At 41.4% G+C, this 22,509-nt stretch overlaps 2 protein-coding genes across 2 annotated transcripts in view; one reads left to right on the top strand and one right to left on the bottom strand.

Annotated features, from left to right (window-relative positions):
* Positions 1-22,509, bottom strand: part of LOC133267870 (proline-serine-threonine phosphatase-interacting protein 2-like) — a 349,308-nt gene that overhangs the window by 214,030 nt on the left and 112,769 nt on the right. The window contains exons 28-34 of the mRNA XM_061450555.1: positions 21,089-21,251; positions 17,175-17,329; positions 16,116-16,325; positions 14,547-14,670; positions 9,823-10,031; positions 4,990-5,175; positions 2,075-2,202 (exon numbers count right to left, since the gene is read on the bottom strand). Of these exons, the coding sequence (XP_061306539.1) occupies positions 2,075-2,202; positions 4,990-5,175; positions 9,823-10,031; positions 14,547-14,670; positions 16,116-16,325; positions 17,175-17,329; positions 21,089-21,251 (1,175 nt within the window). The remainder of the gene's footprint in view (positions 1-2,074; positions 2,203-4,989; positions 5,176-9,822; positions 10,032-14,546; positions 14,671-16,115; positions 16,326-17,174; positions 17,330-21,088; positions 21,252-22,509) is intronic.
* Positions 1-22,509, top strand: part of ARK2N (arkadia (RNF111) N-terminal like PKA signaling regulator 2N) — a 195,673-nt gene that overhangs the window by 151,317 nt on the left and 21,847 nt on the right. The gene's annotated exons all lie outside the window — the stretch shown is intronic.

The following is a 22,509-nucleotide window of genomic DNA, read 5'->3' as shown; positions in this document are numbered from 1 at the left end:
GTGACAAACTGGGTGACCCAAGAGCTCTTTTCTATCCCTAATTTATATAAACATGAACATAAGCTGAAAAAATTTGAGAAAGGAGAAAGTACCAGACAAGCTGACTGCTGCTATTCCTTTTCCAGGACACTGAAGCATTTATCTGAAGGATTTCATTAAGCTTTTCTACCCATGCCTGCACTTAGAAATATGTCTATTGCCCAGAGGTATCAGCAATAACAGTAATGTAGCTAAAATTGCCTTAAATCTGCAGCAGGTTAGACAGGCAGTTCTTTGTAATGCACTAAGTTGCTGTGAGTGAATTGGCACTGAATAGCCCCAGTAAAGATAAAGTGCCTTTTACCATTTGGTTGCAGTGGCTCTCACCCATTCTTTATTGCTGGCACAAAGGCTGGAGAATTTCCATGCGAAATGTCTCCAAGGGAAGCCTGTGCTGTTAACAGCTGGATGAAGACTGGTGGGAACAATGTGGAAACAGGCATTATGTGTATCTCGGGACATGGATGTCTTCTGCACAGACTGCTGATGTATAGCTGGAGGTATGATATGGAGCATCTCCAGTTAGCAGAGATATGCCAGTACATCCTCAAAGAACAGCACAGCATCCTGAGATATTAGGACATTAACAGCTGTGTTTTACATATCCTGCTTCTTCACACAGCCCCTGTGAGTTTTCTTTTGCAGAACTTCCGCTGGCAGAAGACAACGCAAGTGATTAATAACATACAAACTGCATGGCTATCCTTTATTGCATTTTCACATCCTTATATCAGAGTATCCATCCCACCCATATAGACAAATATGGTAGGATTTGATAGGCCACATAACTTAGGGATATCAATTGCCTAACAAGGTGGATCAAAACTGCAATCCCTCTTTATGGAGATGCCTTAGTCCCTTTTATAGATTTTTGGTTGACCTGCCCTGATATGAAATCTGCTTTATTTTTAAGTACAAACAGCTGTGGTCCGTTTTCCCTCCTATTAGAATTGAATGTTAGGCTTAAAATAGCGGAGAACAGACCAGTTTAGGGTTGCCTGGGATGTTGAAAGGGGGATGTTACCAACAGCCAGACACATTGGTAATCCAGGTTCATTGTCCCTCGTGTTGGATGTCTCTCTGTGATGGGAAGCAGAGCCAAGAGCTATGGCTTTCTTCTATGACAGCTGCAAGTAAAACATGCTCTGAGCAAACAGCTCTGTGCAGGAAGCCTTATCTTCAATTACTCAGGCGACATGTGATAGGTGACTGCATTGGCAGGAAGCTGGTGAAGAGTTCAACATCACCTCAGCAAGCCGAGCTCAAACCCTGTGGCCAAATACTCCAGCCCTCCTGTCACTGCTGCTTTGTTGAACAAGGTCAGAAGTAGCCAGTTAATTAAATTTAAGCCTGATGAAGCCTGTCTTTAAAAGATTGTTAGTGCCATGTTCATTCTTGAGAGTGCCAAAACTTTCTGTACCAAGAGAAGTGCTAAGAAGGCACAGGAAAGCATCAGCAAATGGATTTGTTGCAGTGGGGTTTTTTGGTTTACAGAAGTGCTGGCATCAGACTAGGGTTACAGTGTTTGTTAGCTGTTTCTGCTGAAGAAAACATGAGATTTCACCATTTCACTAAAATCAGAGCACATGGTGCAGTGCTCTGGGCAGCTTACAGCTCATTTCCATGTCTCCGCACTGCAAGACCACATCTGGGCAGATGTCACTGCATGTCCACATTGCAGAAATTGCAACTGTGGTTTTATGCAATGTCCATAGTTCCTCTTGGAGCCAATGCAGAACTTCACAATTCATGTTTTCATTCACCACAGTGCTCATCTCTAAAGCCAGTGAGGAACAGATTAAACAACACTTCTACAAAAGACAAAGGATGGCTTCCCTGCCTACCTGGTTTCCTCTGCTCGCTAACTACATTACAAGATCATTTGCAAGGGGCCCAGTTCTGAATCTACAAAGTCAATGGGAGTTTATCTTTGTATTTCAGTGGGAGCACCATCAAAACCCCACGTGCTCCTTGACTTGACACTGAATCTGTTATCACTTCACTTCTAACCAACAAAAATTAAGAATTACTGTACCTGTCTCCATTTTTCTCTAGTGGCATCTCCTCAGTATTCCCATTGGATCCAAAGACAGTCATGAAAATGCTGGCATCGGTACCACCGCCTTCAATGTCTCCAGTCACAATAGTGACTTCGTAGAGGACCTGGTAAGGATTTGAAACAATCAGAAGGTCTCATTCAAAAAACTGTCCTTAAACCACACAAAAGCCTGGGCAAAAGGCTAGACAGGCTTTGCAGGAAAGCTTCTTCATTGCCAGAAACGGTTACAACAAAGCTCCTTGGCTTCTTTCCATACCATGGCTCTCTGGGGCAAAGTTAGAGACTGATTTTGCTACAGAATCTTTCTCTTTGCATTGTCTATGACTTTCTCTGCAGATTTTTCTCAGCCTGGATAGACTCAGAAAGAGACACATTCATTTTATCAACAACACTCTCGTGGAACAATGAAGACTTGGTAAACTAATTCTCCATGGGAGTCACAACCCTCATGTCAACTAGTGGATCTGCTGCTGGCATCTCCTCCCAGCTACCTCCCAGCACTCCTGACCTCTGCACTGCACCAAACTCCTGCCATTTTTTAAAAAAGCTCCCAAAGGTACAATTGTTTATTTCCCTTGACTGCGAAATATTTTCCCCCAGTGTTTGGGTCCACCTGGACAACATTTAGTCTGGCATCATTAATATGTTTGAAGTCTGTACATCTGAACACAGTCTAAAGCAAAAAAAAAAAGAAAAAAATCACTGTTTCCCACTGCACCCTCGAACACAGTGTTCCCAAATCTTGTACACTGACAGTACGCCAATCTGTGAAGGATGTTTTACATCATTTTCACCTTATTACCTTAACTTTGTTCTTTTCTCCTGACATGTGAATAATAAGATTCAGAATAAAGTATTTCAGCAGTGTGCAAGTCCCGGTGGCTGTCAGTGGCATTATGAGTGTTAGGCCACTTATATGCTTTCAAGATTGTACCTATGGTAACAAGGCCTCTGGGTTTAAGAGGTGGAAGAACATTAAGAAACTGCCCCAACAAAACATCTCAAATAGTGCAAGCTTTGTTGGCCTGAATTGCGATTGCCAACAGTGCAATTAAGCAATCTCATAGAAAAATTATTTTTCATGTTTTTTCAATCCTGAGTAACCTGTCCATCATATATTCATCCTCCTGCATATTTTAGTTAATAGCAAACCATCATAATTGCTATATGTAGGAGAAGAAAAACTCTTTTACCAATGCATTAAGGATTTTTAATGACTGTGGTGGACATTGACTAGTTTCTTTATGTCTGGGAAGGCAAATATTCAATTTAAAGCACAAAGAGGGAATATCAAGCCAAAAAGAAAATTAAATCCAAATGGATATGTATAGCTGTGCAGGGATCAAGCAAAAGCAAAATAAAAAAGCATTAACTTTCCCAAAGATGTTGAATGTATTAGTCTTCTTTGAATAATAATAAAAAGAATAATCTAACTCAGTTTCTAACTACAGCTATTTATGAGGGAAGAGTCCCAAATTCCCTCAACCAAGAGACTGATCAGAAAGTCAAATGCACACTTCTGATTTCATATCCCAAGCATCTCCCCTGATTTCCTTCAAACCTTTCAAGTTTCTGGCCCAACATTATAGAAAAAAATTTAGTGAGATGTGTCTACTTTTGGCATGCTTACGAAAATAAATATTCAGGATCAAGCTTTCAAAGGAAGACTGAACATAAGTCTTCATTAACATCCACTTCAATCTATACAAAAGTCATCAGCTCACCAATAGGAGTTTGGAAAACTTATTCAGGAGGTTAAACAACTGATGGAAAGTTTTTAAAAGATCAGGTTTTAACCTTGGTATTGAGTCCGAGGGAGGGATTTTTTTTAACTCTTAGGTCAATTCCAACACTGAAGCCTGCACTGAGTTGTTCAGTCCTTCAGAGATGTTAAAAAATGTTATCACATTTTTGTGTGTCTGGGCAACAAGATAGATTTCAGAATAGCTTAAGAATCAAGAGCACTATAAAGAAAAATAATGAAAGTGTAACCTTACTGCATATAGAAACACAGCTATACAGGTTTAAAATTGCCATACAGGTGTTAAACACAGTATTATTATCCCATTCATTTAGACTGTTAATTCATCTATAAATCTTACATCCAAAATCAGCATAGCTCAGCTTTCCTATTTGCACATGGTTGAAATATGGCTTGGCATACATTACTTCAAATTTCGTACCTATGGATGAAAAGACTATGTGGGGTTTGGGGTTTTCTCCCTTGCTTATTCAATTTTAATTAGTTATTCATTTCAAGCATAAAGATTACAAATATTTCTGTATTTCAACAATTTCCAATTATTACTAGTTTCTAACTGAATTCAGTTTCCCTATCTCTGGCAGTATTCAAAGCCAGGTTGGACAGAGCCTTGTGTGACATGGTCTAATGTGAGACATCCCTGCCCATGGCACGGGCTTCAGAACTAGATGATCTTAAGGTCCTTTCCAACCCAAACCATTCTACAATTCTACATAGCCACACTGTGCAGAGATTAAAACATCTCCAGTCCTCTATGTGTTGGAAGTACCTCCTCAACAAAACATTTTGAGTTTCAAATGAAAGGGTTGAGATGGAGTTAGATGGCATCAAGGTGTTTACCTTGCAGCTGTTCCAACTCCATAGGTATGAGGTGACAAGATGAGGACAAGCTGCTGAACTGTGTCCTACTTCTTCTGCCCTACCCTGTCCTTCTGCCTGTGATATGGTTACATCCATATGGTTACTAATCAGTGCTTTAAGAGGTAATGATGCTAAACCACTCCTAAAGATTTTGCTGAAGAAATTACAAACAAACCCTCTGTAAATAAAAGACTCAAACCACATGCATATGTAACAACCTTCATCAGCACAGGTTTGTGCAACAGCCAAAGATGAGACAAGAGCCTACCTTGACGCCAATGTTAACGCAGTCTGCATCCAGGATGTTGAGGATTCTTGAGGTGAGCCCATCGCCTTTGTCTCTGGCAAGCCAGCACTTACAGACAAAGTTATACATGACACCTTTGGTGGGCACAACAATGTTGACCTCTTCCACCAGCCAGCAGCTCTCGGGGGTAGCGCCATCATGCCCCACCTGAGAGAGTCAGTGAGAAAACATCTGCTTGTTAAAGGGGATTTCTTGGGAGGAAATACCTCAACTGGGTGTTTCAACCAGAGATGAAGGACTAAGAGTGTTGACTACATACACCATCATAAAAACCACTTCCAGAGTGGAATGGAGGAAGCCGTGAAAGAGTGCGTGCCATTGGTGCCCCACAGGCAAGACATCAGTGGACATGGCAGCTGATGTGGGCAAGGAAACCCAGGTGAAGGGCTGTTCAGCATGAGGGAAGGCAGGACACTGCCAGTCACATAATTAAGGAAGGCAGGCTGGACTGACCTACATGGAAACATTTCCAGTCTAATACTGCTCTGCTTCTTCTTCACTGACCTCTATCTGCTAATTTGCTGATCTCTGAAGACCCATTTCTCTATCTTTCTAAACCCTTCCACTGCTGTTGCAACACTTAGAAGTGACTATCCAAAGCTTCATAGTCAAGATGAAAGACACAGCTAGGCAAACACCCACATGTGTTATTCAAACACTCCTTCCCTCTAAGGAAGTCTAAGTCAACTATATGCATCAGGCTGTTTCTCTGCTTCCCATCTACTTTAACTGCAAATCTCCATGTTTGTGTAGGAGCCAACAGATGTAGCTTACATCTGTAGCTGGTTGATCTTCTACTACCAAGGACCACCTCCTCCAAGCTAAAGGATGGTCCATCCAGGAGAGCAGGAAGTCAAAATCAAGAGTGGCAGGAAGCCTTCATGGATGAACAAGGGGCTCCTGACAAAACTTACGTGGAAAAAGGAAGAATATTAGAGGTGGCAGCAGGGTTAGTGAACCTGGAGAAATACAAAGACGCTGCTCAAGTGTGCAGGGGTGAGGTTAGAAAAGTCCAAGCCCACCTTTGAACCTGATTCTGGAAAGGACCATAATGAGCAATAAGTTCTGTTTCCACAGGTATATCATCAGCAAAAGGAGGATGATGGTCCAAACTGTCCAAGGAACTGCATGTGTCCCTCTTAAAAAAATGTGAGGAATTCATCCTGGGGCGGACTTATACGCATAATTCTGTATCCCAGCTGATGTATGAAACTCTGTCAACCAGTCATTCCAGTGAGCTATCTGTACATAAAAGGTAGAATAAAAGAGGTACCTGCACTTCATTATTTTCAGAGCAGGTGTTGTTTGTATCATTTCTAGGAAAATGAGGTCCTTAGCTCTTGCTGGTTTTGTTTTGAAGTTATTAGGATACTTAGGGTTGTTTGCAAAATAATTCTTAATAACAGATCCATTTAGGGTAATGTATCCATGGTGCCTCTCTTTTCCTCAAAAAACAAATGATCTTTTTTATCTGACTGTCTCAGTCATCACTGCTGTTAGGAGTATTATTACTATACTAATGTCTGTGCAGCTGCAGAAAATTAGAGTTAACCACTAGGGAAATACAGGTCTACAGTGGATGCATTAATTTTCAGATTCTTGGGGTGTGAGGTGAATGGGAAAAGAACACTTGCCCACTGCCTCTCTGACAGCTTAGCTGCCCTCCTCCAAAACCACACTCCTTCTGAGAGTCTGCGCAGAGACTCTTGAGACCTGTTGCAGGATGGCACAGACAAGGCGATGGGAAAAGTTGAGGGCAAGGTCTCTGCAGTGAAGCAGGGACAAAGCAGCTGGTGAGAAAATCCCAATGAGCCGATTAAAATCTGCTGCTTTTTGGGGTTCATTACAGCCCCCTCCTAAAGCATCATTCCAAGACATGGCTAGGTACCAGATTTTCACAGCAACCTTTAACTCCTTTGGTATCAATGACTGGATAGATTAAATCATTCTGCACATCCAGCTGCCTTGAAAAACCTGCACACAAGCAGATTTCCAAGGGCCTCAAGAACAGTGTTGTAAAGTCTGGTATAAATTCATCCAGTGTTGAGTCTTCCTTATGGCTGGACTTTCGAGAGCAGAACACTGGGATTTGCTTTTCAATTCCAAGCAATTCTGTAGACACAACATGCCAATGCAGTGAGTGATCCAAAGCCATGGCCACACCAGCAGTGTAGCCTGGACAGGTGTACCAATATCACAAGTAGTTTGAGGCTGTAATGTTTGAGTTAAAGCCAGAATGACAGAATTTCAAAGGCTGTTTGAAACCTTTCTAACTCATTCCTATTGTCCTTGAAGGGCTGTTGGGTATCTCCTGTCACCAAGACATAGATGCACAATTCACACCAAGCAGCTCACAGTCACAAAGAAACCAAATGCAACAACAGGGGGAAATGAGAGACAATCTGAGTGGTCTCTAACCTGAGCTAGAGGGAAAAGATAAAAGAAAAAAGAATAAAAAAAAAGGATTTTCTGCTTAATGTGCAAGGTGCAGAGAATACTAGTGTGACCTCCGCGTCTTCCAGGATGAGGCCCTTAGTCAGTGAAGGACTGGACTTGAAACACTTGTATGTCCTTGGCTTTACTCTGTGCTTGTGATTGAGAAAGGCTCTGAACCAAAAGTCCAGAAGTGGTTTAGAAATGGAGAACAGCGAAAGACTCTTCCCAACATACCTCTGTCTGTGCAGCAACAGCAGTCTATGAACAGAGATAATTTTATTCGTTAGAAGAAGAAATACTAAAACTTGTCTTAAGAACACAGTATAAAGTGTCTACTGAATAATATGTATTATTTATTTTCATGTTAGTGTGTCTGTTGAAGTACTGCAGTAGTAAATATTATATCTTTAGGCTTACACAACAGGTATAAATGAGCCCCTTTCAAATTACTTCATGTTCCACTGTTTCTGCTTTCACCAAAGTATATTTGCAGCAGGAAAATAATACCAAAGAATAAGTGGCATCACAATGCAAATCTTACGATCCTACTAAATCTGCTGCCTGGGTTATACAGAGGGCTTCTGAAAACTTAATCTCCATGCTCTGTTATTTTCACATGGTAACTTGTATTCAGAACTTCTTGCCTTCTTCCAGAAGCAGCCAAATGCCAAATCTGAGAACAAACTGTTCCTCACTTTTCCCGAGTAGATAACTACCAGTTTTCTGCAATGTCCCTGAACACTGCAGTTTTGTACAAGAAAAGTATGGACTGATTCCATGGCAACCACAGCAGACTGGCACATCGATGTCATTGCTGGGACATGGATCAACAGCAAGGGACCTTCCAAGAACAGGGCACTGCATGAAGGAAAGCAGAAGGCCACTAGCAGATGGCTCCTCCAGCTACAACACAGGGGAAGGTTACAAACTTAAAGGAAAAATGAGCAAGAGGGAGGCAGCAGAGTGGGGAGATCACTGAGCATAGGGCTGAAAGACTGCAGAAAACCATCACCAGCTTGAAAGCTACATGTTCTTTCTTTTTCTAACTCTGCATTTCATTTACAACCTTTTATCTTCTTTCCCATTTGCAATCCTTTGTTTTTGCCTATTTCTAGTGTCTGCTTTTACTTTCTCCTCTTCTCTACCCTTCCCCGCCCAACTCACAATCTCTTTTCCTGCATCCCTTTCTGTTCCTTTCTTCAGCCTGTTCCTTTTGTTTCCCTGACATGGAGCGGTTACACTGGCTTTTTCCTCCCTCTCTGTCCCAGCCCATGGATTTTTCCATGTGCACACAGAAGGATTTGTGCACTTGTTTCACTTTCAAAGTTTCACCTAGAGATGAACCAGATAGAAAATGCCACTAATAATAACTAGGTGCTTGGAGTGCATTAAGGAAATGGCTTGATGATAAACTTAAAATATGGAAACCTCTCAAGGAGACTTCTCAGAATCTATTGCTTGAATGAAAGCTAATAGGGGTGCTTCAGTCTATCAGCTGCTACAGCAGGACATACAACTCAAAAGATATTTTTAATTACTTAGGATTTTTCTGTATCTTTTCATTTATCTGCCTCTGAATACACAAGCACAAGCATCAGCATGTAGGTTTACTGCAACACAAAGCATGGGGTAAAAAAACTTAAATAGGATCTTGAAGTTCTCAGATACTGTGGGTTTCAGCAGGCAAGGGGCTGGAACAGGCTTTCAAAGAGATGGAACTGCCATATGAAACAAGAATGTTGTGCGCAAATGGTCTGGAAGATTCATGTGAAGTTTAAGCTCAGTGATGGAAAGCCTATGCAAATTCTGTCTCCCTCAGCCACAGCATTAAAAATGGCTCCTGTACTGAAATCTATCTGTGTACGTTACTTACGAGCAATGATTAATTTTCTTCTCTGAGCCTGGGTCCTCCAAGCTGTGAAAACAATTTAATGTTTAGCTAGAAAATCATACAAGATGTGTTTCTCACTGCAGGCACAATTTATGAAACCCAACTGGAAGGAGAGTAAAAATCAACTAGGAAAAAGACTGATGGAGGACTGCACCCTTGGAACCTTCACTGCATCTGTCAATAAGAGTGCTTGACTAAATACAGTGCCAGAGCTGGGACAAAACTAGGACATACTACAACTTCCATATAATTCAAGATTATGTTCTGCATCTCAAGGATCTTGTTTTTGTGAGATATAAAGCATACTTATTTTCAAGTTCAGACACATGTGAAATCTCATTAGCACATCCCTGTTTACAGTCCTTTTTGACCCAAGTGCCTTCCCTTCACTGCTAAGAATAACAGCAACATGTGCTTTCTTTGGCCATGTGTATGTCTCCAGTACTTGTGCTGCCTTCACAAAGTACCTCCACTTTTTTGATCTCCCCAACATCTAGGCCCCAAACAGAGAACTTCTCTACGGAGCCATCTGCAAACTCGTCTTTTCCTTCTGGGAGATCCAGCCACAGCCTCTCAGTCTGCACTTTCTGAGGACCCATGATGATGATGTACACTCTGCTGTCGGTGCTGGAATCGTACACAGTGCCCGTCGTGACAGTGATGTGGTATGGGATCACTGCAACAAACAGAGGTTTAGTCATCAGAAACCCCCACACATATTCATTTACATGAGACTTCAGAAAACCAGGGACTCATACCATCAGGGGGAGCAGTCATGCATACTAAATAGGTTCACATCCCATTGAGCTCATTTGTAGAAGGGATAACACCATGCAGCACTGGGCTATAAGCGTGCACAGGAGACTGCTTTACCATACACACCTGGGACTGAATTCTGCAAGGGTAATTTCCCCAGATAACCCTACTGGCTGCAAGGAGGTTGTAAGTCCAGGTTTCTCACTAGTAGTTGACAGAACAACAAAGGGCTTGAACCTTTATTTACACCAAGAGACCTTCCTGAAGATGAGACTGAGCAACTAAATCTTAAACAGGCTATTAGACCAAAGTGATCTTATATTCACTGTTCAATAAAGGCAAATAAATCTATGCTGACTCCAAGGTAAACCATAACTGAGTGAGTGTCCCAGTACAACTGAAAATGTTCTCCTTTGTGCTTCATTCAAGGATTGCCACGATATATGGGGCAGCTCAGGGTTTCAACATCCCTTTGCAAATCCAGGCAAACTATGAACAATCCTTGTACTAACAGTAGGCCACTCAATAATTTTATACATTGAGTAATGATATTGCTCAAGGTAAAAACCTTCAGGCCAAGGCTTGGGACTTAGAAGGTTGTTCTGTAGTATTCAGACATTTCAGTTCAGCTGCTGAAAGGGAGGAAGTGCCAGACTGCTTTTCAAATCCTTTCCAAAGGCTCATTTGGGCAAGCCAAACAGGCAGTGCAGAATTAGACGTTAAATACTCAGAACATTTGTGCAGGGCTGTTCAAACTGTTCTGACAAGACTCAGAGCTCTGAAACTTGCTTGTCACAGGCTCGAAATTCAGCTTGGCTTCATCATCACTTTTTTTATTTAAAAAGGCTCAGTTGGCTTCCAGATCACCTGGGACTGGTATCTAGTTTTGCTTTATGGTGACTAACAACACTCTCAGGGTGGGGGTTGTACTAGAAACGCACGTCAAGCTCAGAATATGTGTGCAAGACCAGGGAAGGCATGAATTCATGCTGATCAAATCTGTTCTTACCTCTGGGCAGAGCAGAACCCAAAGAGATTAATTCAGCCCCAGTCTGAGGATTTTGTGTACCAACACAAAATAAACTGATAATTAGGCAAGACTTATTCTCCCCATTATAGTATCATTTACATTTCAGTGTGCGCATCAGCATAATGATATGCAATGCATTCTTCACAAAGTAGTCATTGGAGCTGACAGCATTAGGAGGAGAAAGAGCTTAGCTTTAGGCAAGACAAATTTTGTAAGAATATATCAAAGGATCATGTTTAGATCAGCCCCAGACCCCTTTTTTAAATAAAGTATATTTTGAAGAGGGACAGAACTTCCTTTTTATAAAGTTTTTATCCTGCTCTTCTGTGGCAGAATAAGTTCACAGAACTACCAGTATTTCCAATTGATGTTGCATCCTCAAGCCAAAGTACTTGAAATATTGGTAGAAAAAAATGAGAAGTATGAGAAATTATCATTTTCCACTTTAAATAACGGATACAGAGACAGACAGTAAGTTCAGGAAATACTGTTTAAGGAAACAGCAGGAAACACTGTTTGCTGTTCTTTCCTCTAGAAACTGGAAGAGTAATCCTTTAATTTATCTCCCTTCTCCACTGTCTCCATTTTTTGTCTGGGACTCATAGTTCTACTTCTTCGAACACAGGAGAAGGTAGAACCTGAGGCATGTGGCCACAGCAGGACACCACAGGTCCTACAGCACATCTTCCTTTGCCCTGTTTCCTTGAGCCCTGTGCAGGGCTCCTGCTGTTTGAGGACACACATCCCCCCCACAGAGGGTTGGGTTTCACTAGGGATACAGACCACATTGTCTCCAGCAGGCTCCTAGCCAACAGGGTCTTTTGCTGCTCTTCATCTCCACATCACCTCCTGCCCCTCAAAATTATTCACCATCTTGAGCATGGGAGAGTCAGCACTGGGCTGCTTGAACTCTCACTTTGCTTCACAGGCAGCTCCTAATACCACTTCCCCTAATCAACTAAGTAACAGCTGGCTTTTTATCCAGCTCAGGAGGTGGCTGTCTGGCTCACACAGTCCATCTTATCTGACATTCCTTCAGGAAGCAGCTTCCTTAATGAGGTCATGTCACTGCAACAGAGATAGTGTTGATGACAAACTCCAGGACTCAGAAGAGAAAGACCACCCTCACAATGGAGATGATGGGTGCTATACTAGCTCTGATGGAGAGGGATTCTCCTGTGAGATGTTGATGTTCTACCCATTATTTGTGAAACTACATGGAATGCTAACATGGCAGATGTTATCTATTGTCTCACCACAGAAGTAATATCAGAAGGAACATGGGAATCTCTTATTTTCCACTGGAGCACAATATGGGATTACAAAAGAAGGGTTGATCCAAGACACATGGGTTGCAGACCAGGATAAGCAACATGCAGCATTATGTCTGCCTTACAACTTAAAGGCATGAGACATGCAACCCAGATATCACATCACAACAAGCTACTGGGTATCAGCTGAGCTGCAGTAACCATTTGTGTGAATTCCCTTGGACCATGTCAGTGAAATCTATCATCAACTCCTAAGCCAAATTACATCATTTTACACTTGACTTACCATGGAAGTTTAAGATAAGTTTAATTACTTGGCACTTGTGGACTAAGAGCAGCCATGACTCAGCTGTCACCCAGTTACTTCTTACAACACAATAACTTAGTCATACACCCAAAAGACCCCATGGAGGATGACAACAAGCTATAGGTGTAATTTAGATAATAAGTCATTGTCCTGGAACACAGAAGTAGTTAATAAAAAGGTGTATAAATACAGAGAGAAAAAGCCTATGTGATAATGAAGTTATAAGGAAATACCAATAGACTAGAAAAGTTTTCCACCAAGGTTAACTTCAGCTGATGGACACCAATCTTCTAGACTTCCTTCACAGCCAGGACAGAACAAAACATGCACAGCTTTCCTACTTCCTACTGCAGCACCAGAGCAGGACTAGCCTCCCTGCATGTAAGCTGGCTTTTGCAGACACAGTCTGGCATATTTCGCTTGTTGTAAGATGCAATCCATATAGTCAGCTTTGCCTTATCTCAGGAGCCAGAGCCTAAAGATGCAACCCTACACTAAAGCCACAAACAGTTTCCATCAGTTATTTGAGCAGGAAAACTCAGTCCAGAGTTCATGAACTCCCTGTCTTTCAATGACAGCACTTGCAGAACATTCTCTTCTACCAAGGTATAACCCAGACCACTTCTAGAAAAGAACAAGCTCACCTGAGCACTCAGTTGAAGCTTGTTTTCTGAGAGCCAATAGACTTATCTGTGCTCTTGCTCACCTTCCATATCTCACAACAGCTGCTGTGATGCAGCTGTGTTATAAGGAAAAAAACCTGAATTGTACTAAAGCAAATCATATTTCACTTAATGTTAAACAAACATTCTTGGTGAGGGGGCATTACTAGACCGATCATGAAAAAAGGGGAGATGGCTTAAATGTGGCAAACAAGAGATTCAAAGCCATCTTTGGTAATTCAGATCTAATATGCTACATGAAATATTATCTTGAGAAGGTCAAAGATATACAGGAGGAGAAAAAAGGCTGATATCAGCAACAAGAGCTACTTTGAGCGATCATGTGGAAAAGAGCCTCTGATAGTTCAAGGGAGGCTCTTTTGGTAATAACATATGTGATTTACTTACTGTCCTTCTTACTGCAAAGAGCTTTAGATCCTTTAAAGGACATATTGGACAAAATTATGCAGATTTTGCATAAATTCTTCCCTTTACTCTATGAGAACCCAATGATCAGAGGCTAGTGTCATTTCTCCCTACCTCTGAATCGCTATCCTTAATGAAGTTATGGTGGAAGAGGAGTAAGAGAGTGTATAGTACTTCAAGTCAGGGGTTTCTTTCTGAAGAGGTCCTATGGATGTTGTTGACTAGCTGTCTTTCCACAGTAGGTAGTGTGTATGGTCTCATCTAAGTTTAGGCATCTAAGGGACATGATTTGCTATTGCAGTTGCCCATAGAGCTCCCCTGTGCATTTTGCCTCACTGTCACAGAAAATGGCATACCCTTGAACAACCACCTATGTAACCCTATTGTCACACTGTACAAAGCATCACACTGGAGAGCTTACATCTTCTGGCAATAGAGAAGTTAATTCTGACAAGCTGCAGCATCATAGATTTCTACAGGGGATGTATAAGAGGGTTGGAAACACTGAAGTTGCTATGAACTTCATGGCTTATTTCACATTTAGGGTTAGAGAGCTGTACAAAAGCATCACAGAAACACAAGTACTGATGGAGCTTTTACAAAGCACTCACAACAGAAGTTGAAGAGAAGCAACCTGTTGCACTGCCCTCCTTGCTCTTCACCAGGTTGAACACAGACTTTCAAGCACTGAAAGCCAAGAACATATCCACACATGCAATCAAACACAGTGCTTGCTCACATGATCCTTCTTCTGCCGCCTTGACCAAGCTGGATTTTTTCGTCTCCTTCAGGTTTCCACTGCTATCCTGACTTGACAGACTGAGAGATGAGCCATCCAGGCTGTTCCGCTCACCATCATAGTTCTAGTTGGAAGGCATATAATAGAGGGTAATGAGGTTGAGTGTTCAAGCACTGTCAGCTGTTCCCATGTGCCTCCAAGAACAACGTAAGAAGAAATCCCTATAGTTACCCAGGTAGCCTTTTGCTCAGTGTAGCTCAAATAAATGTGACTTGTAATTTACTGTAGGTAATTCATTCACTTCATTGGTAACCTTGACAGGTCATTTTTGATGCGTGTTATAATATAAGAAAATATAATGGGCCTAATAGACTTTAATGGTGTGTTGTGACATTTCCACTGCTACCTGCATGAGGAATAGCCACAGAAAATTCAGGAAAATTCATAGGAAAATGGAGCAGTGCCAGATTTGTTTATCAGGGCACACACCAAGGTGTCAGAGGAAAGTATATGGCACAGTTCAAAGAGCATGAGAGGGAGAGTACTGTAAAGCTGAATGATAAAAAATGTCTATTGTATTTCAAGAGTCACTGCAGATGTGCTTAATGCCATTATCCAACAAATGTGAGGCTCTTACCACACAGTCATGCAATTAAAGTTTTGAAAAAAGAGTTATTATCTTTTCCTCATTATGAATTAATATTGGCAACAGGGTGAGTGTGACCACAAGCATGCATAGCATTGTCTGCTGCAGTTTTATGAGGCAGCATATGGCAATACTCATCCATGGTGTAACTCTTCTCATATCTATTCTGTTGTATTCAGAATGAGTCTGGCTCAATCTCATTGATGATAATTTTAGTGGTAACTGTCAATTAATATGTCGCTGTATTTTGCAAAATGGACTCCTTAAATACAATGGACTTACAATCAGCTGCTTTATTATGTATAACTGTATAGAAGCAAGAGAGGTCTATTAATCTTGTTTGCCTATTTTAATTCATGCACGTAACTCGAATTACAATTACCTACATTAGCCTGATAAAGCAGTAGAGAATGTGCAAGTAAAAAGGGCATTTCAATAAGGAACATTTGGTGCTTTGAGTGGCAGCAAACAGACCAGACTTTTTACATTTGGCAGTGATGGAAGAAGGAGCCGAAAAGATAAACCTGTCTAGTTTGGTGAGGATGAAGTCAAGGGACCCAATATTTTGGCTCGAGGACTTTGAACAGTGGGATCCAAAACTAACCTACTTTGTGAGCACAGCAAGCAGAGAAACAGGGAAATATACTTTACTGTGCATCAGCAAGATACGTTTGCTCTCATCTGAAGAATCTCACTTAGACACCTTGATGTTTCTGTTGAAATTGCAAATTACAGAGCTAGTGATACTGGGCTGAGATTGACCATATTTTCAGCACTTGTCTGAAAATCACAAGTTCATTTTTGACAAGCAAAAAAACTCGTAAGTCCCTAATGAGCTGTCCTAGACTTCAATCAGAAATTCAATCATTTTATTTTCATTAGTAGCAGTGGGTTGGGATCACCACTCTGTGCCGTAACTGTACCTGTTCATAAAGCGTACGCTCTATCTTTTTGTCCTCTTTCTTTTTAGAGAGCCAGCGCTCACACAGGAATACGAATGACTCCTCTGTGGTTTCGTCCAGGATCTCTACTTTATCCAGGAACCAGTCAGGACTGAACATGCTGTTGTCGTGACGAATCTTGATCTTGTACAGAATGCCAAGGTCCACAGCTTGTATAGTAAACGTGTCCTCCTGCAGTGTGTTCAACAGCAGTTGCTTTTGTTAAAGACTTCTCAACAGATCATCTACCAGACAAAAGTGGAGACTGCAGGGCATGATGTGCGTTTAAATTCTGTTTTACATGATGGTGTTTGGTTGAAAGCTTTGCAGCAGTATGGAGAGGCATATATGTATGCTAAAACTGTTCTGCAGGGAAGTGTTTTGAAGCCTGCTTCTGCTATGAGGGGAGCTGCATAAAATGTCACTTTTACAACCAATTAGAATATTGAATTCCTGGAATTTTACATCCTGATTTTTTAAATCTAAGTATACTTCCCTTTCTAATGCAGTGAGATTTGTATGGGCACTCCAGATACCACAATCTTTGGCATTATTATATCTAAGTATCTCCATATCAGGCTGTGAATATGACTCATGGGCTGACCACAGAGTACCACTTTTGGAGTTATTTTGTCAAACACAGCTGCAGTTTAGATCCCATCAATTTATCATGCTATGTGGTGAATTACAATATATACTTTATACGTGCAAATCAGTTGCACAGAGGCTATGCGAATGAGACACCTCTGGTTTTGTGTGCTCTCAAGCCTACAGCTAACAATTCAGGCCAGTTTATATGGATCAAGATCATAATTTGTCTGTCAATGACTTCACAAAAAGCATCTACCATTTGCTGAAGTGCCTGTTGGTTGTAATACTCAGCTGAGAATCTATACAAATAATTTTAAAAGGTAATGAATATAGTAAGTGATATCAATCATTTCATCCCTCATAAGAAAATACAGCCTATAAAGAAAGTCATGGACTTACTAGGTTAAAGACTGGGAAATGGAAAGTGTTATTAACTCGTTGCATTTGTACCTGTCCTCTTTCAAACTTGTTGAAGTTTGTTTCAGATTTGCTGAGTTTTCTCTCTCCTGTGTCCCCCAGATCTCCATACATATTTAGGAAAACATTAGCATCTGTCCCAGCACCATAGATATCTCCAGTGAACACACTGATCTTGTAGGTGTGAACTGCAGAAAGAAAAGGAGGTGTGATTTCTGGCCAGGTGAGTTATCAAGATCTATCTATCTTAGCCACTGAATTTACCAAAGAAAATGGTCCCCAAGCTTTCTGCTTATCACTCAGTTCTTGAAGGCTTAAAATCCCATATGTTTTATGCTTCCAGGCTTCTGGTAATGATCCAAAGACTGGGGAACCACTGGGATGAAGTTTGCTGACTTTCCTTTTCTCCATCTAATCAATGTCTGTCCATTGCTTTGATCACATAGTTCACAGTTAAAAATGCAAAGAATCATGGTTATTACTGGATGCGAAGTCAATAGAGGTGAGGGAACTCAGCCTTTTCACACCAAGTCTCAAGGGACATACATCTGAGAGCAAGTGATTCAGTGTTGTGAATTCTTTATATTCCATCTTCCATAAACAAACCAGGAATTCAGATGTGCAATTACTACCAGAGTTAATGGCATGTATCTCTATAAATTCCCCAAACAGAAAGAGAACAGGTTTCTGGGTTCTTTTGCTGAGACAGTATTTAATTAAGGAAGTGCTGGAGCTGTACTGTTTAAGTACCCTTTCTCTTTAGCTTGCTCAATAAAGATCCAATAAAATCCCATCAAGTCTTTAGTAATGTACTTTACTAAACCTGTTAAATACTCCTATTTTTATTTTGCTACTCTTTTTCCTAATTACACAGGGAAAACAAATAGCTACTGAAAGCATCCTCTCCAGGAAAACAATTAGGAACTACATGTCTCTGATTACTGTGGTGGCATACAAGCCTTGGAGAATGCCTCCTTGCAACAACCAGGGCAATGCAAATGGGAAAGAGACACAAAATCTTAGTTATGATTCTTCTTTATATGTTAACTGCATGAAAGAAAATATCTATATTATCTTTTTATTCTGTACCTAGCTTTCCCAGTAAACCAGGGACTATTCTGACATGGACATTGTCCATGAAGGATTTCCACTGATTTCTCTAAGAAATGCATCAGGATCATTACCTGAGACTATTCAACAAGCTAGGTACAATGCCAGGTTTTCTGGTTTGCCTCTTCATATTATGTCCTGCAGTGTTAAAGCTTAATATTAGAAAGACAACTGTTACACTAACAATAAAGAAAGTAATGAATAAAGTCAGTTCTATGCATCCCTGTTTGGTTTTCACTCCCCAGTTATGGACACCTTCAAGACTGAAATGTAGTCTACTACATAAAAAGTGATCTTCAGAATAACACAAGCTGATTTTCCATTGTCATTTAGATTGTGCCACAGCCCAAGATGCGTGAGGACTTGTGAAGATGAAGAAGACATAGTTCCCATCCCAGATATTTTATATCTAAAGCAGAAGTCCCCATACTTAGTTCTAGCTCCCAATCAAAATAAACCTTTAGTTATCTAAAATACCTGTTCCATAGATTGTAAAACTTGACCTAAGTCTTTGTGCTTTGAAGATAAAAAATAGTCACCTAGGTTGGTTATCACATAGTAACTAATGCAAAGTATCATAGAATGAATCACAGAATGGTTTGGGCTGCAAGGGACATTAGAACTTACCCAGTTCCAACCCCCTGCCATGGGCAGGGACACCTTTCACTGGACTAGGTTGCTCCGAGCCCCGTCCAGCCTGGCCTTGAGCATTGCCAGCAATGGGGCAGGTAAAGCCACAGAAGTGAGTAAATTAAAGAAAATGTCATGCAGGCATCTAGCAGTGATGCATTTACTCACTGATATTAAAACTGTCTTTGCCTCTTCAGGAAAAAGAAAATCTCACATGTAGTTCCTAACAGGACAAAACGGCACACTTCTCTCTTTTAAGGGCACAGAGGTCAGGCTCCAGCTTTGCTTAAAGCAAGGCACATCTGCCCTTGGCAATGGAAAACACTTAAAATCCATCTAAATTCCACTCTGACAGTGGTGTACCGTAAATGTAAATCAGACTCTGAGAGAAAATAAACAGGGAGAGAAATTATTTTCTCTGTTGAATCGTCTTGTTGCCAGATGCAAGAACCAAGAATGAAAATGGCAGCTGAATTCAATTTGCTCTGCTCAGAGTGTAGGAAGGTTCATGACTTCTCCCAAGGGCAGAAGGAGTGGGATAAGTAGGTCCTAAAAAATACTTAGGACCAGCTGGACATACAGAGAAGCAACAAGTTTGGAATGAAACTTGAGTTCTTGTTCAGTTGCTTCAGCTACCAGGAAAGCCAAACACAGCGTATGAGCACTGAGATAGGCTCAGAACTGAATAAGTAATTATTCTCTAAATTTATTATTTATTCTTCTATTTATTATTTATTATAATAATAAATTTATTATTTATTATACTCTAATTTGTCTCTAAATTGTAGAGACATCAATTTGATGGATGAACCACTCGGTGCATAAAGACTGGCTGGATGGCTCAACACAAAGAGTTGTGGTCAGTGGTTCAATGTCCGGCTGGAGACCAGTAACGAGTGGTGTCCCTCGGGGATCGGTGTTGGGACCGGTCTTGTTCAACATCTTTGTTGCTGACATGGACAGTGGGATTGAGTGCGTCCTCAGCAAGTTTGCCAATGACACCAAGCTGTGTGGTTCAGTTGATACGCTGGAGGGAAGGAATGCCATCCAGAGGGACCTTGACATGCTTGTGAGGTGGGCTGATGCCAACCTCAAGAAGTTTAACCATGACAAGTGCAAGGTCCCACACCTCGGTCAGAGCAATCCCAGGCACAGCTACAAGTTGGGCAGAGAAGAGATTCAGAGCAGCCATGCAGAGAAGGACTTGGGGGTGTTGGTCGACAAGAAACTTAACATGAGCCAGCTGCAGTGTGCACCTGCAGCCCAGAAAGCCAACCGTATCCTGGGCTGTGTCAAAAGGAGCGTGACCAGCAGGTCGAAGGAGGTGATCCTGCCCCTCTGCTCTGCTCTTGTGAGACCTCACTTGGAGCATTGTGTGCAGTTCTGCCAGAGGAGGGTTATGAGGATGATCAGGGGACTGGAGCATCTCTTGTATGAAGACAGGCTGAGGAAGTTGGGGCTGTTCAGCCTGGAGAAGAGAAGGCTGCATGGAGACCTCATAGCAGCCTTCCAGTATCTGAAGGGGGTCTATAGGGATGCTGGTGAAGGGACTCCTCATTAGGGACTGTAGTGATAGGACAAGGGGTAACAGGTTAAAACATAAACAGGGGAAGTTTAGATTGCCTATAAGGTGGAAGTTTTTTACTGTACTGATGATGAGGCACTGGAATGGGTTGCCCAGGGAAGCTGTGAATGCTCCATCCCTGGCAGTGTTCAAGGCCAGGTTGGACAGAGCCTTGGGTGACACGGTTTAGTGTGAGGTGTCCCTGCCCATGGCAGGGAGGTTGGAACTCGATGATCTTAAGGTCCTTTCCAACCCTAACTGTTCTATGATTCTATGATTCTCCTCCTCAGGGGCACGGGTAGGGTAGGAAAAGAAGGGTCAGAGTGTACAGGACAGGTGAAGTTGGAAAAATGTTTGCAGAGCCTGGAAGAGAGGATGGAAGAATTTTGTTAGGCATTAGAGGAGATGTGCAAAATATGTTTGTGTGAAAGGGTGTCTGTGACAGGTTTATAAATGGCCTACAGGAAAATAATGGTATTATTGCACAGAAGTGCTTCAGGTATAAGAGAAGCCAGAGAACAGGAAGGGAAAGAAATGTGAATAGTCATACCAGCATCGCATTTGCCTGAACTACATGTGTTTCATGTAAAAAAAAAAAAAAATTAGATTAAAAGGTCCCTACTTACTCCAAGGATTACGTTACCTTCCAATGGGTCTTCAACTTCTTCCTCTATCTGCTTAAGTGTCCCATCCTTCATGAGTTTTTCAGTAAAAATTTCAGATGGTACCAGTTCTCTGACAATCTCGCCGTCATCCTCAGACTTCGCAAGCCATCTTTCACATGGAAATGTGACAGTTTCTGAGCCCTGAAGTGAACATGACAGAGCTAATCTCTTCAAAACAATGTGAACACATGTTAGCATTTCCCCTTTGAAAACACTCTGACATGCAGGCAAGGATTTTCAGCTCATGTCTGTATGCGTTTATATGCAGATGCAGACCTGAAATAGTATACAGAAATACATGTCCTCCAGAAAGAGGACATCTGAGGACCCTGAAAAGAGGCAGCAAACAGTATTCCCAATGCTGTGTGAGACTGGATGTATGAACCAGCAGATCTCTGCCCTTCCCAGTTTTTGATCTTGCAAATTCCTAATCTTGTGAAGTTCTAATCAGGACCTCACCATTCCTGCTGAAGCCATGTTTTACTGAGACACTGCAATTCCTCTTCTATCCTTATTCAGGCAGCTACCTCTTTGAAGTTAGTAGGGTTTTTTTTCTGAGACAGTACTTCAAGATTTTGCCCTATAATTTTGTGACTCAAGCTGGTTTCCAGGCAATTCCCATACACATTAAGAGGGAAAAACACTGATTTAATCTTTTGACCTTTTGTTTTGACTTCATTTTGGTGGAAACAAATATGATTTCTATCATCAAACAAAAAAAAAACAATAGAACATGTGTTTTCTACTTGGTAAACAAAATCAGTCCCAGACTACTCATTAAGAACAGACTCCCATAAGGCCTCCAAGATGGTAAGATGCAGGCAGCTTTCTGTGTGCTGGCACCCCAGGCTATGTCTCCATAAAGAAAGGGGCATGAGCCATCACGCAAGCTGCAGAGACCCCAAGTCTGAACAGAAAAAGAAACATTAGTTTTAATCTCACAGTAACTAAATAAAGGGATTAAAAAATACGGCCTTTTCCTTACAGGCAAATTCATAAATTCTCTCTTAAGCAGCACAGGAACTTTCTTCTGCTACTTTATGTGCCAGCAGTTTTATGTATCATATACATAGGAATACTGTCCACCTTAATTACTCTCATGTAATTATTTATCAGACTAATACAGGGTCCTTTCTTCACTATTTTTACTATTTAAATAGTAAAATATTAACATATAGTAAAAGGAAATAGCTCTCCCTGTAGCAATCTTGAATATTGCTACCATTGTGTACTACTGCCTTCAGCTGCCAGATTCTGCCCTTTCTGACTCGGTCGCTGGGGAGAAATAGCTTGTGCACCTAAGATCAGAGGCACACTCCAGTCACTGCTAACCTCGCACGAACAGGCCATCATATGATTGTGCACAGATCACAGATGAGTTCCTCTGCAGGAGCTGAAC

Source organism: Pezoporus flaviventris, unplaced genomic scaffold (assembly GCF_033815535.1).
Source record: "Pezoporus flaviventris isolate CSIRO_AGI_PZ_B2104156 unplaced genomic scaffold, CSIRO_AGI_Pfla_v1 ptg000010l, whole genome shotgun sequence".
Classification (NCBI taxonomy): Eukaryota; Metazoa; Chordata; class Aves; order Psittaciformes; family Psittacidae; genus Pezoporus; species Pezoporus flaviventris.
This window is presented reverse-complemented; position numbering and strand designations above follow the sequence as displayed.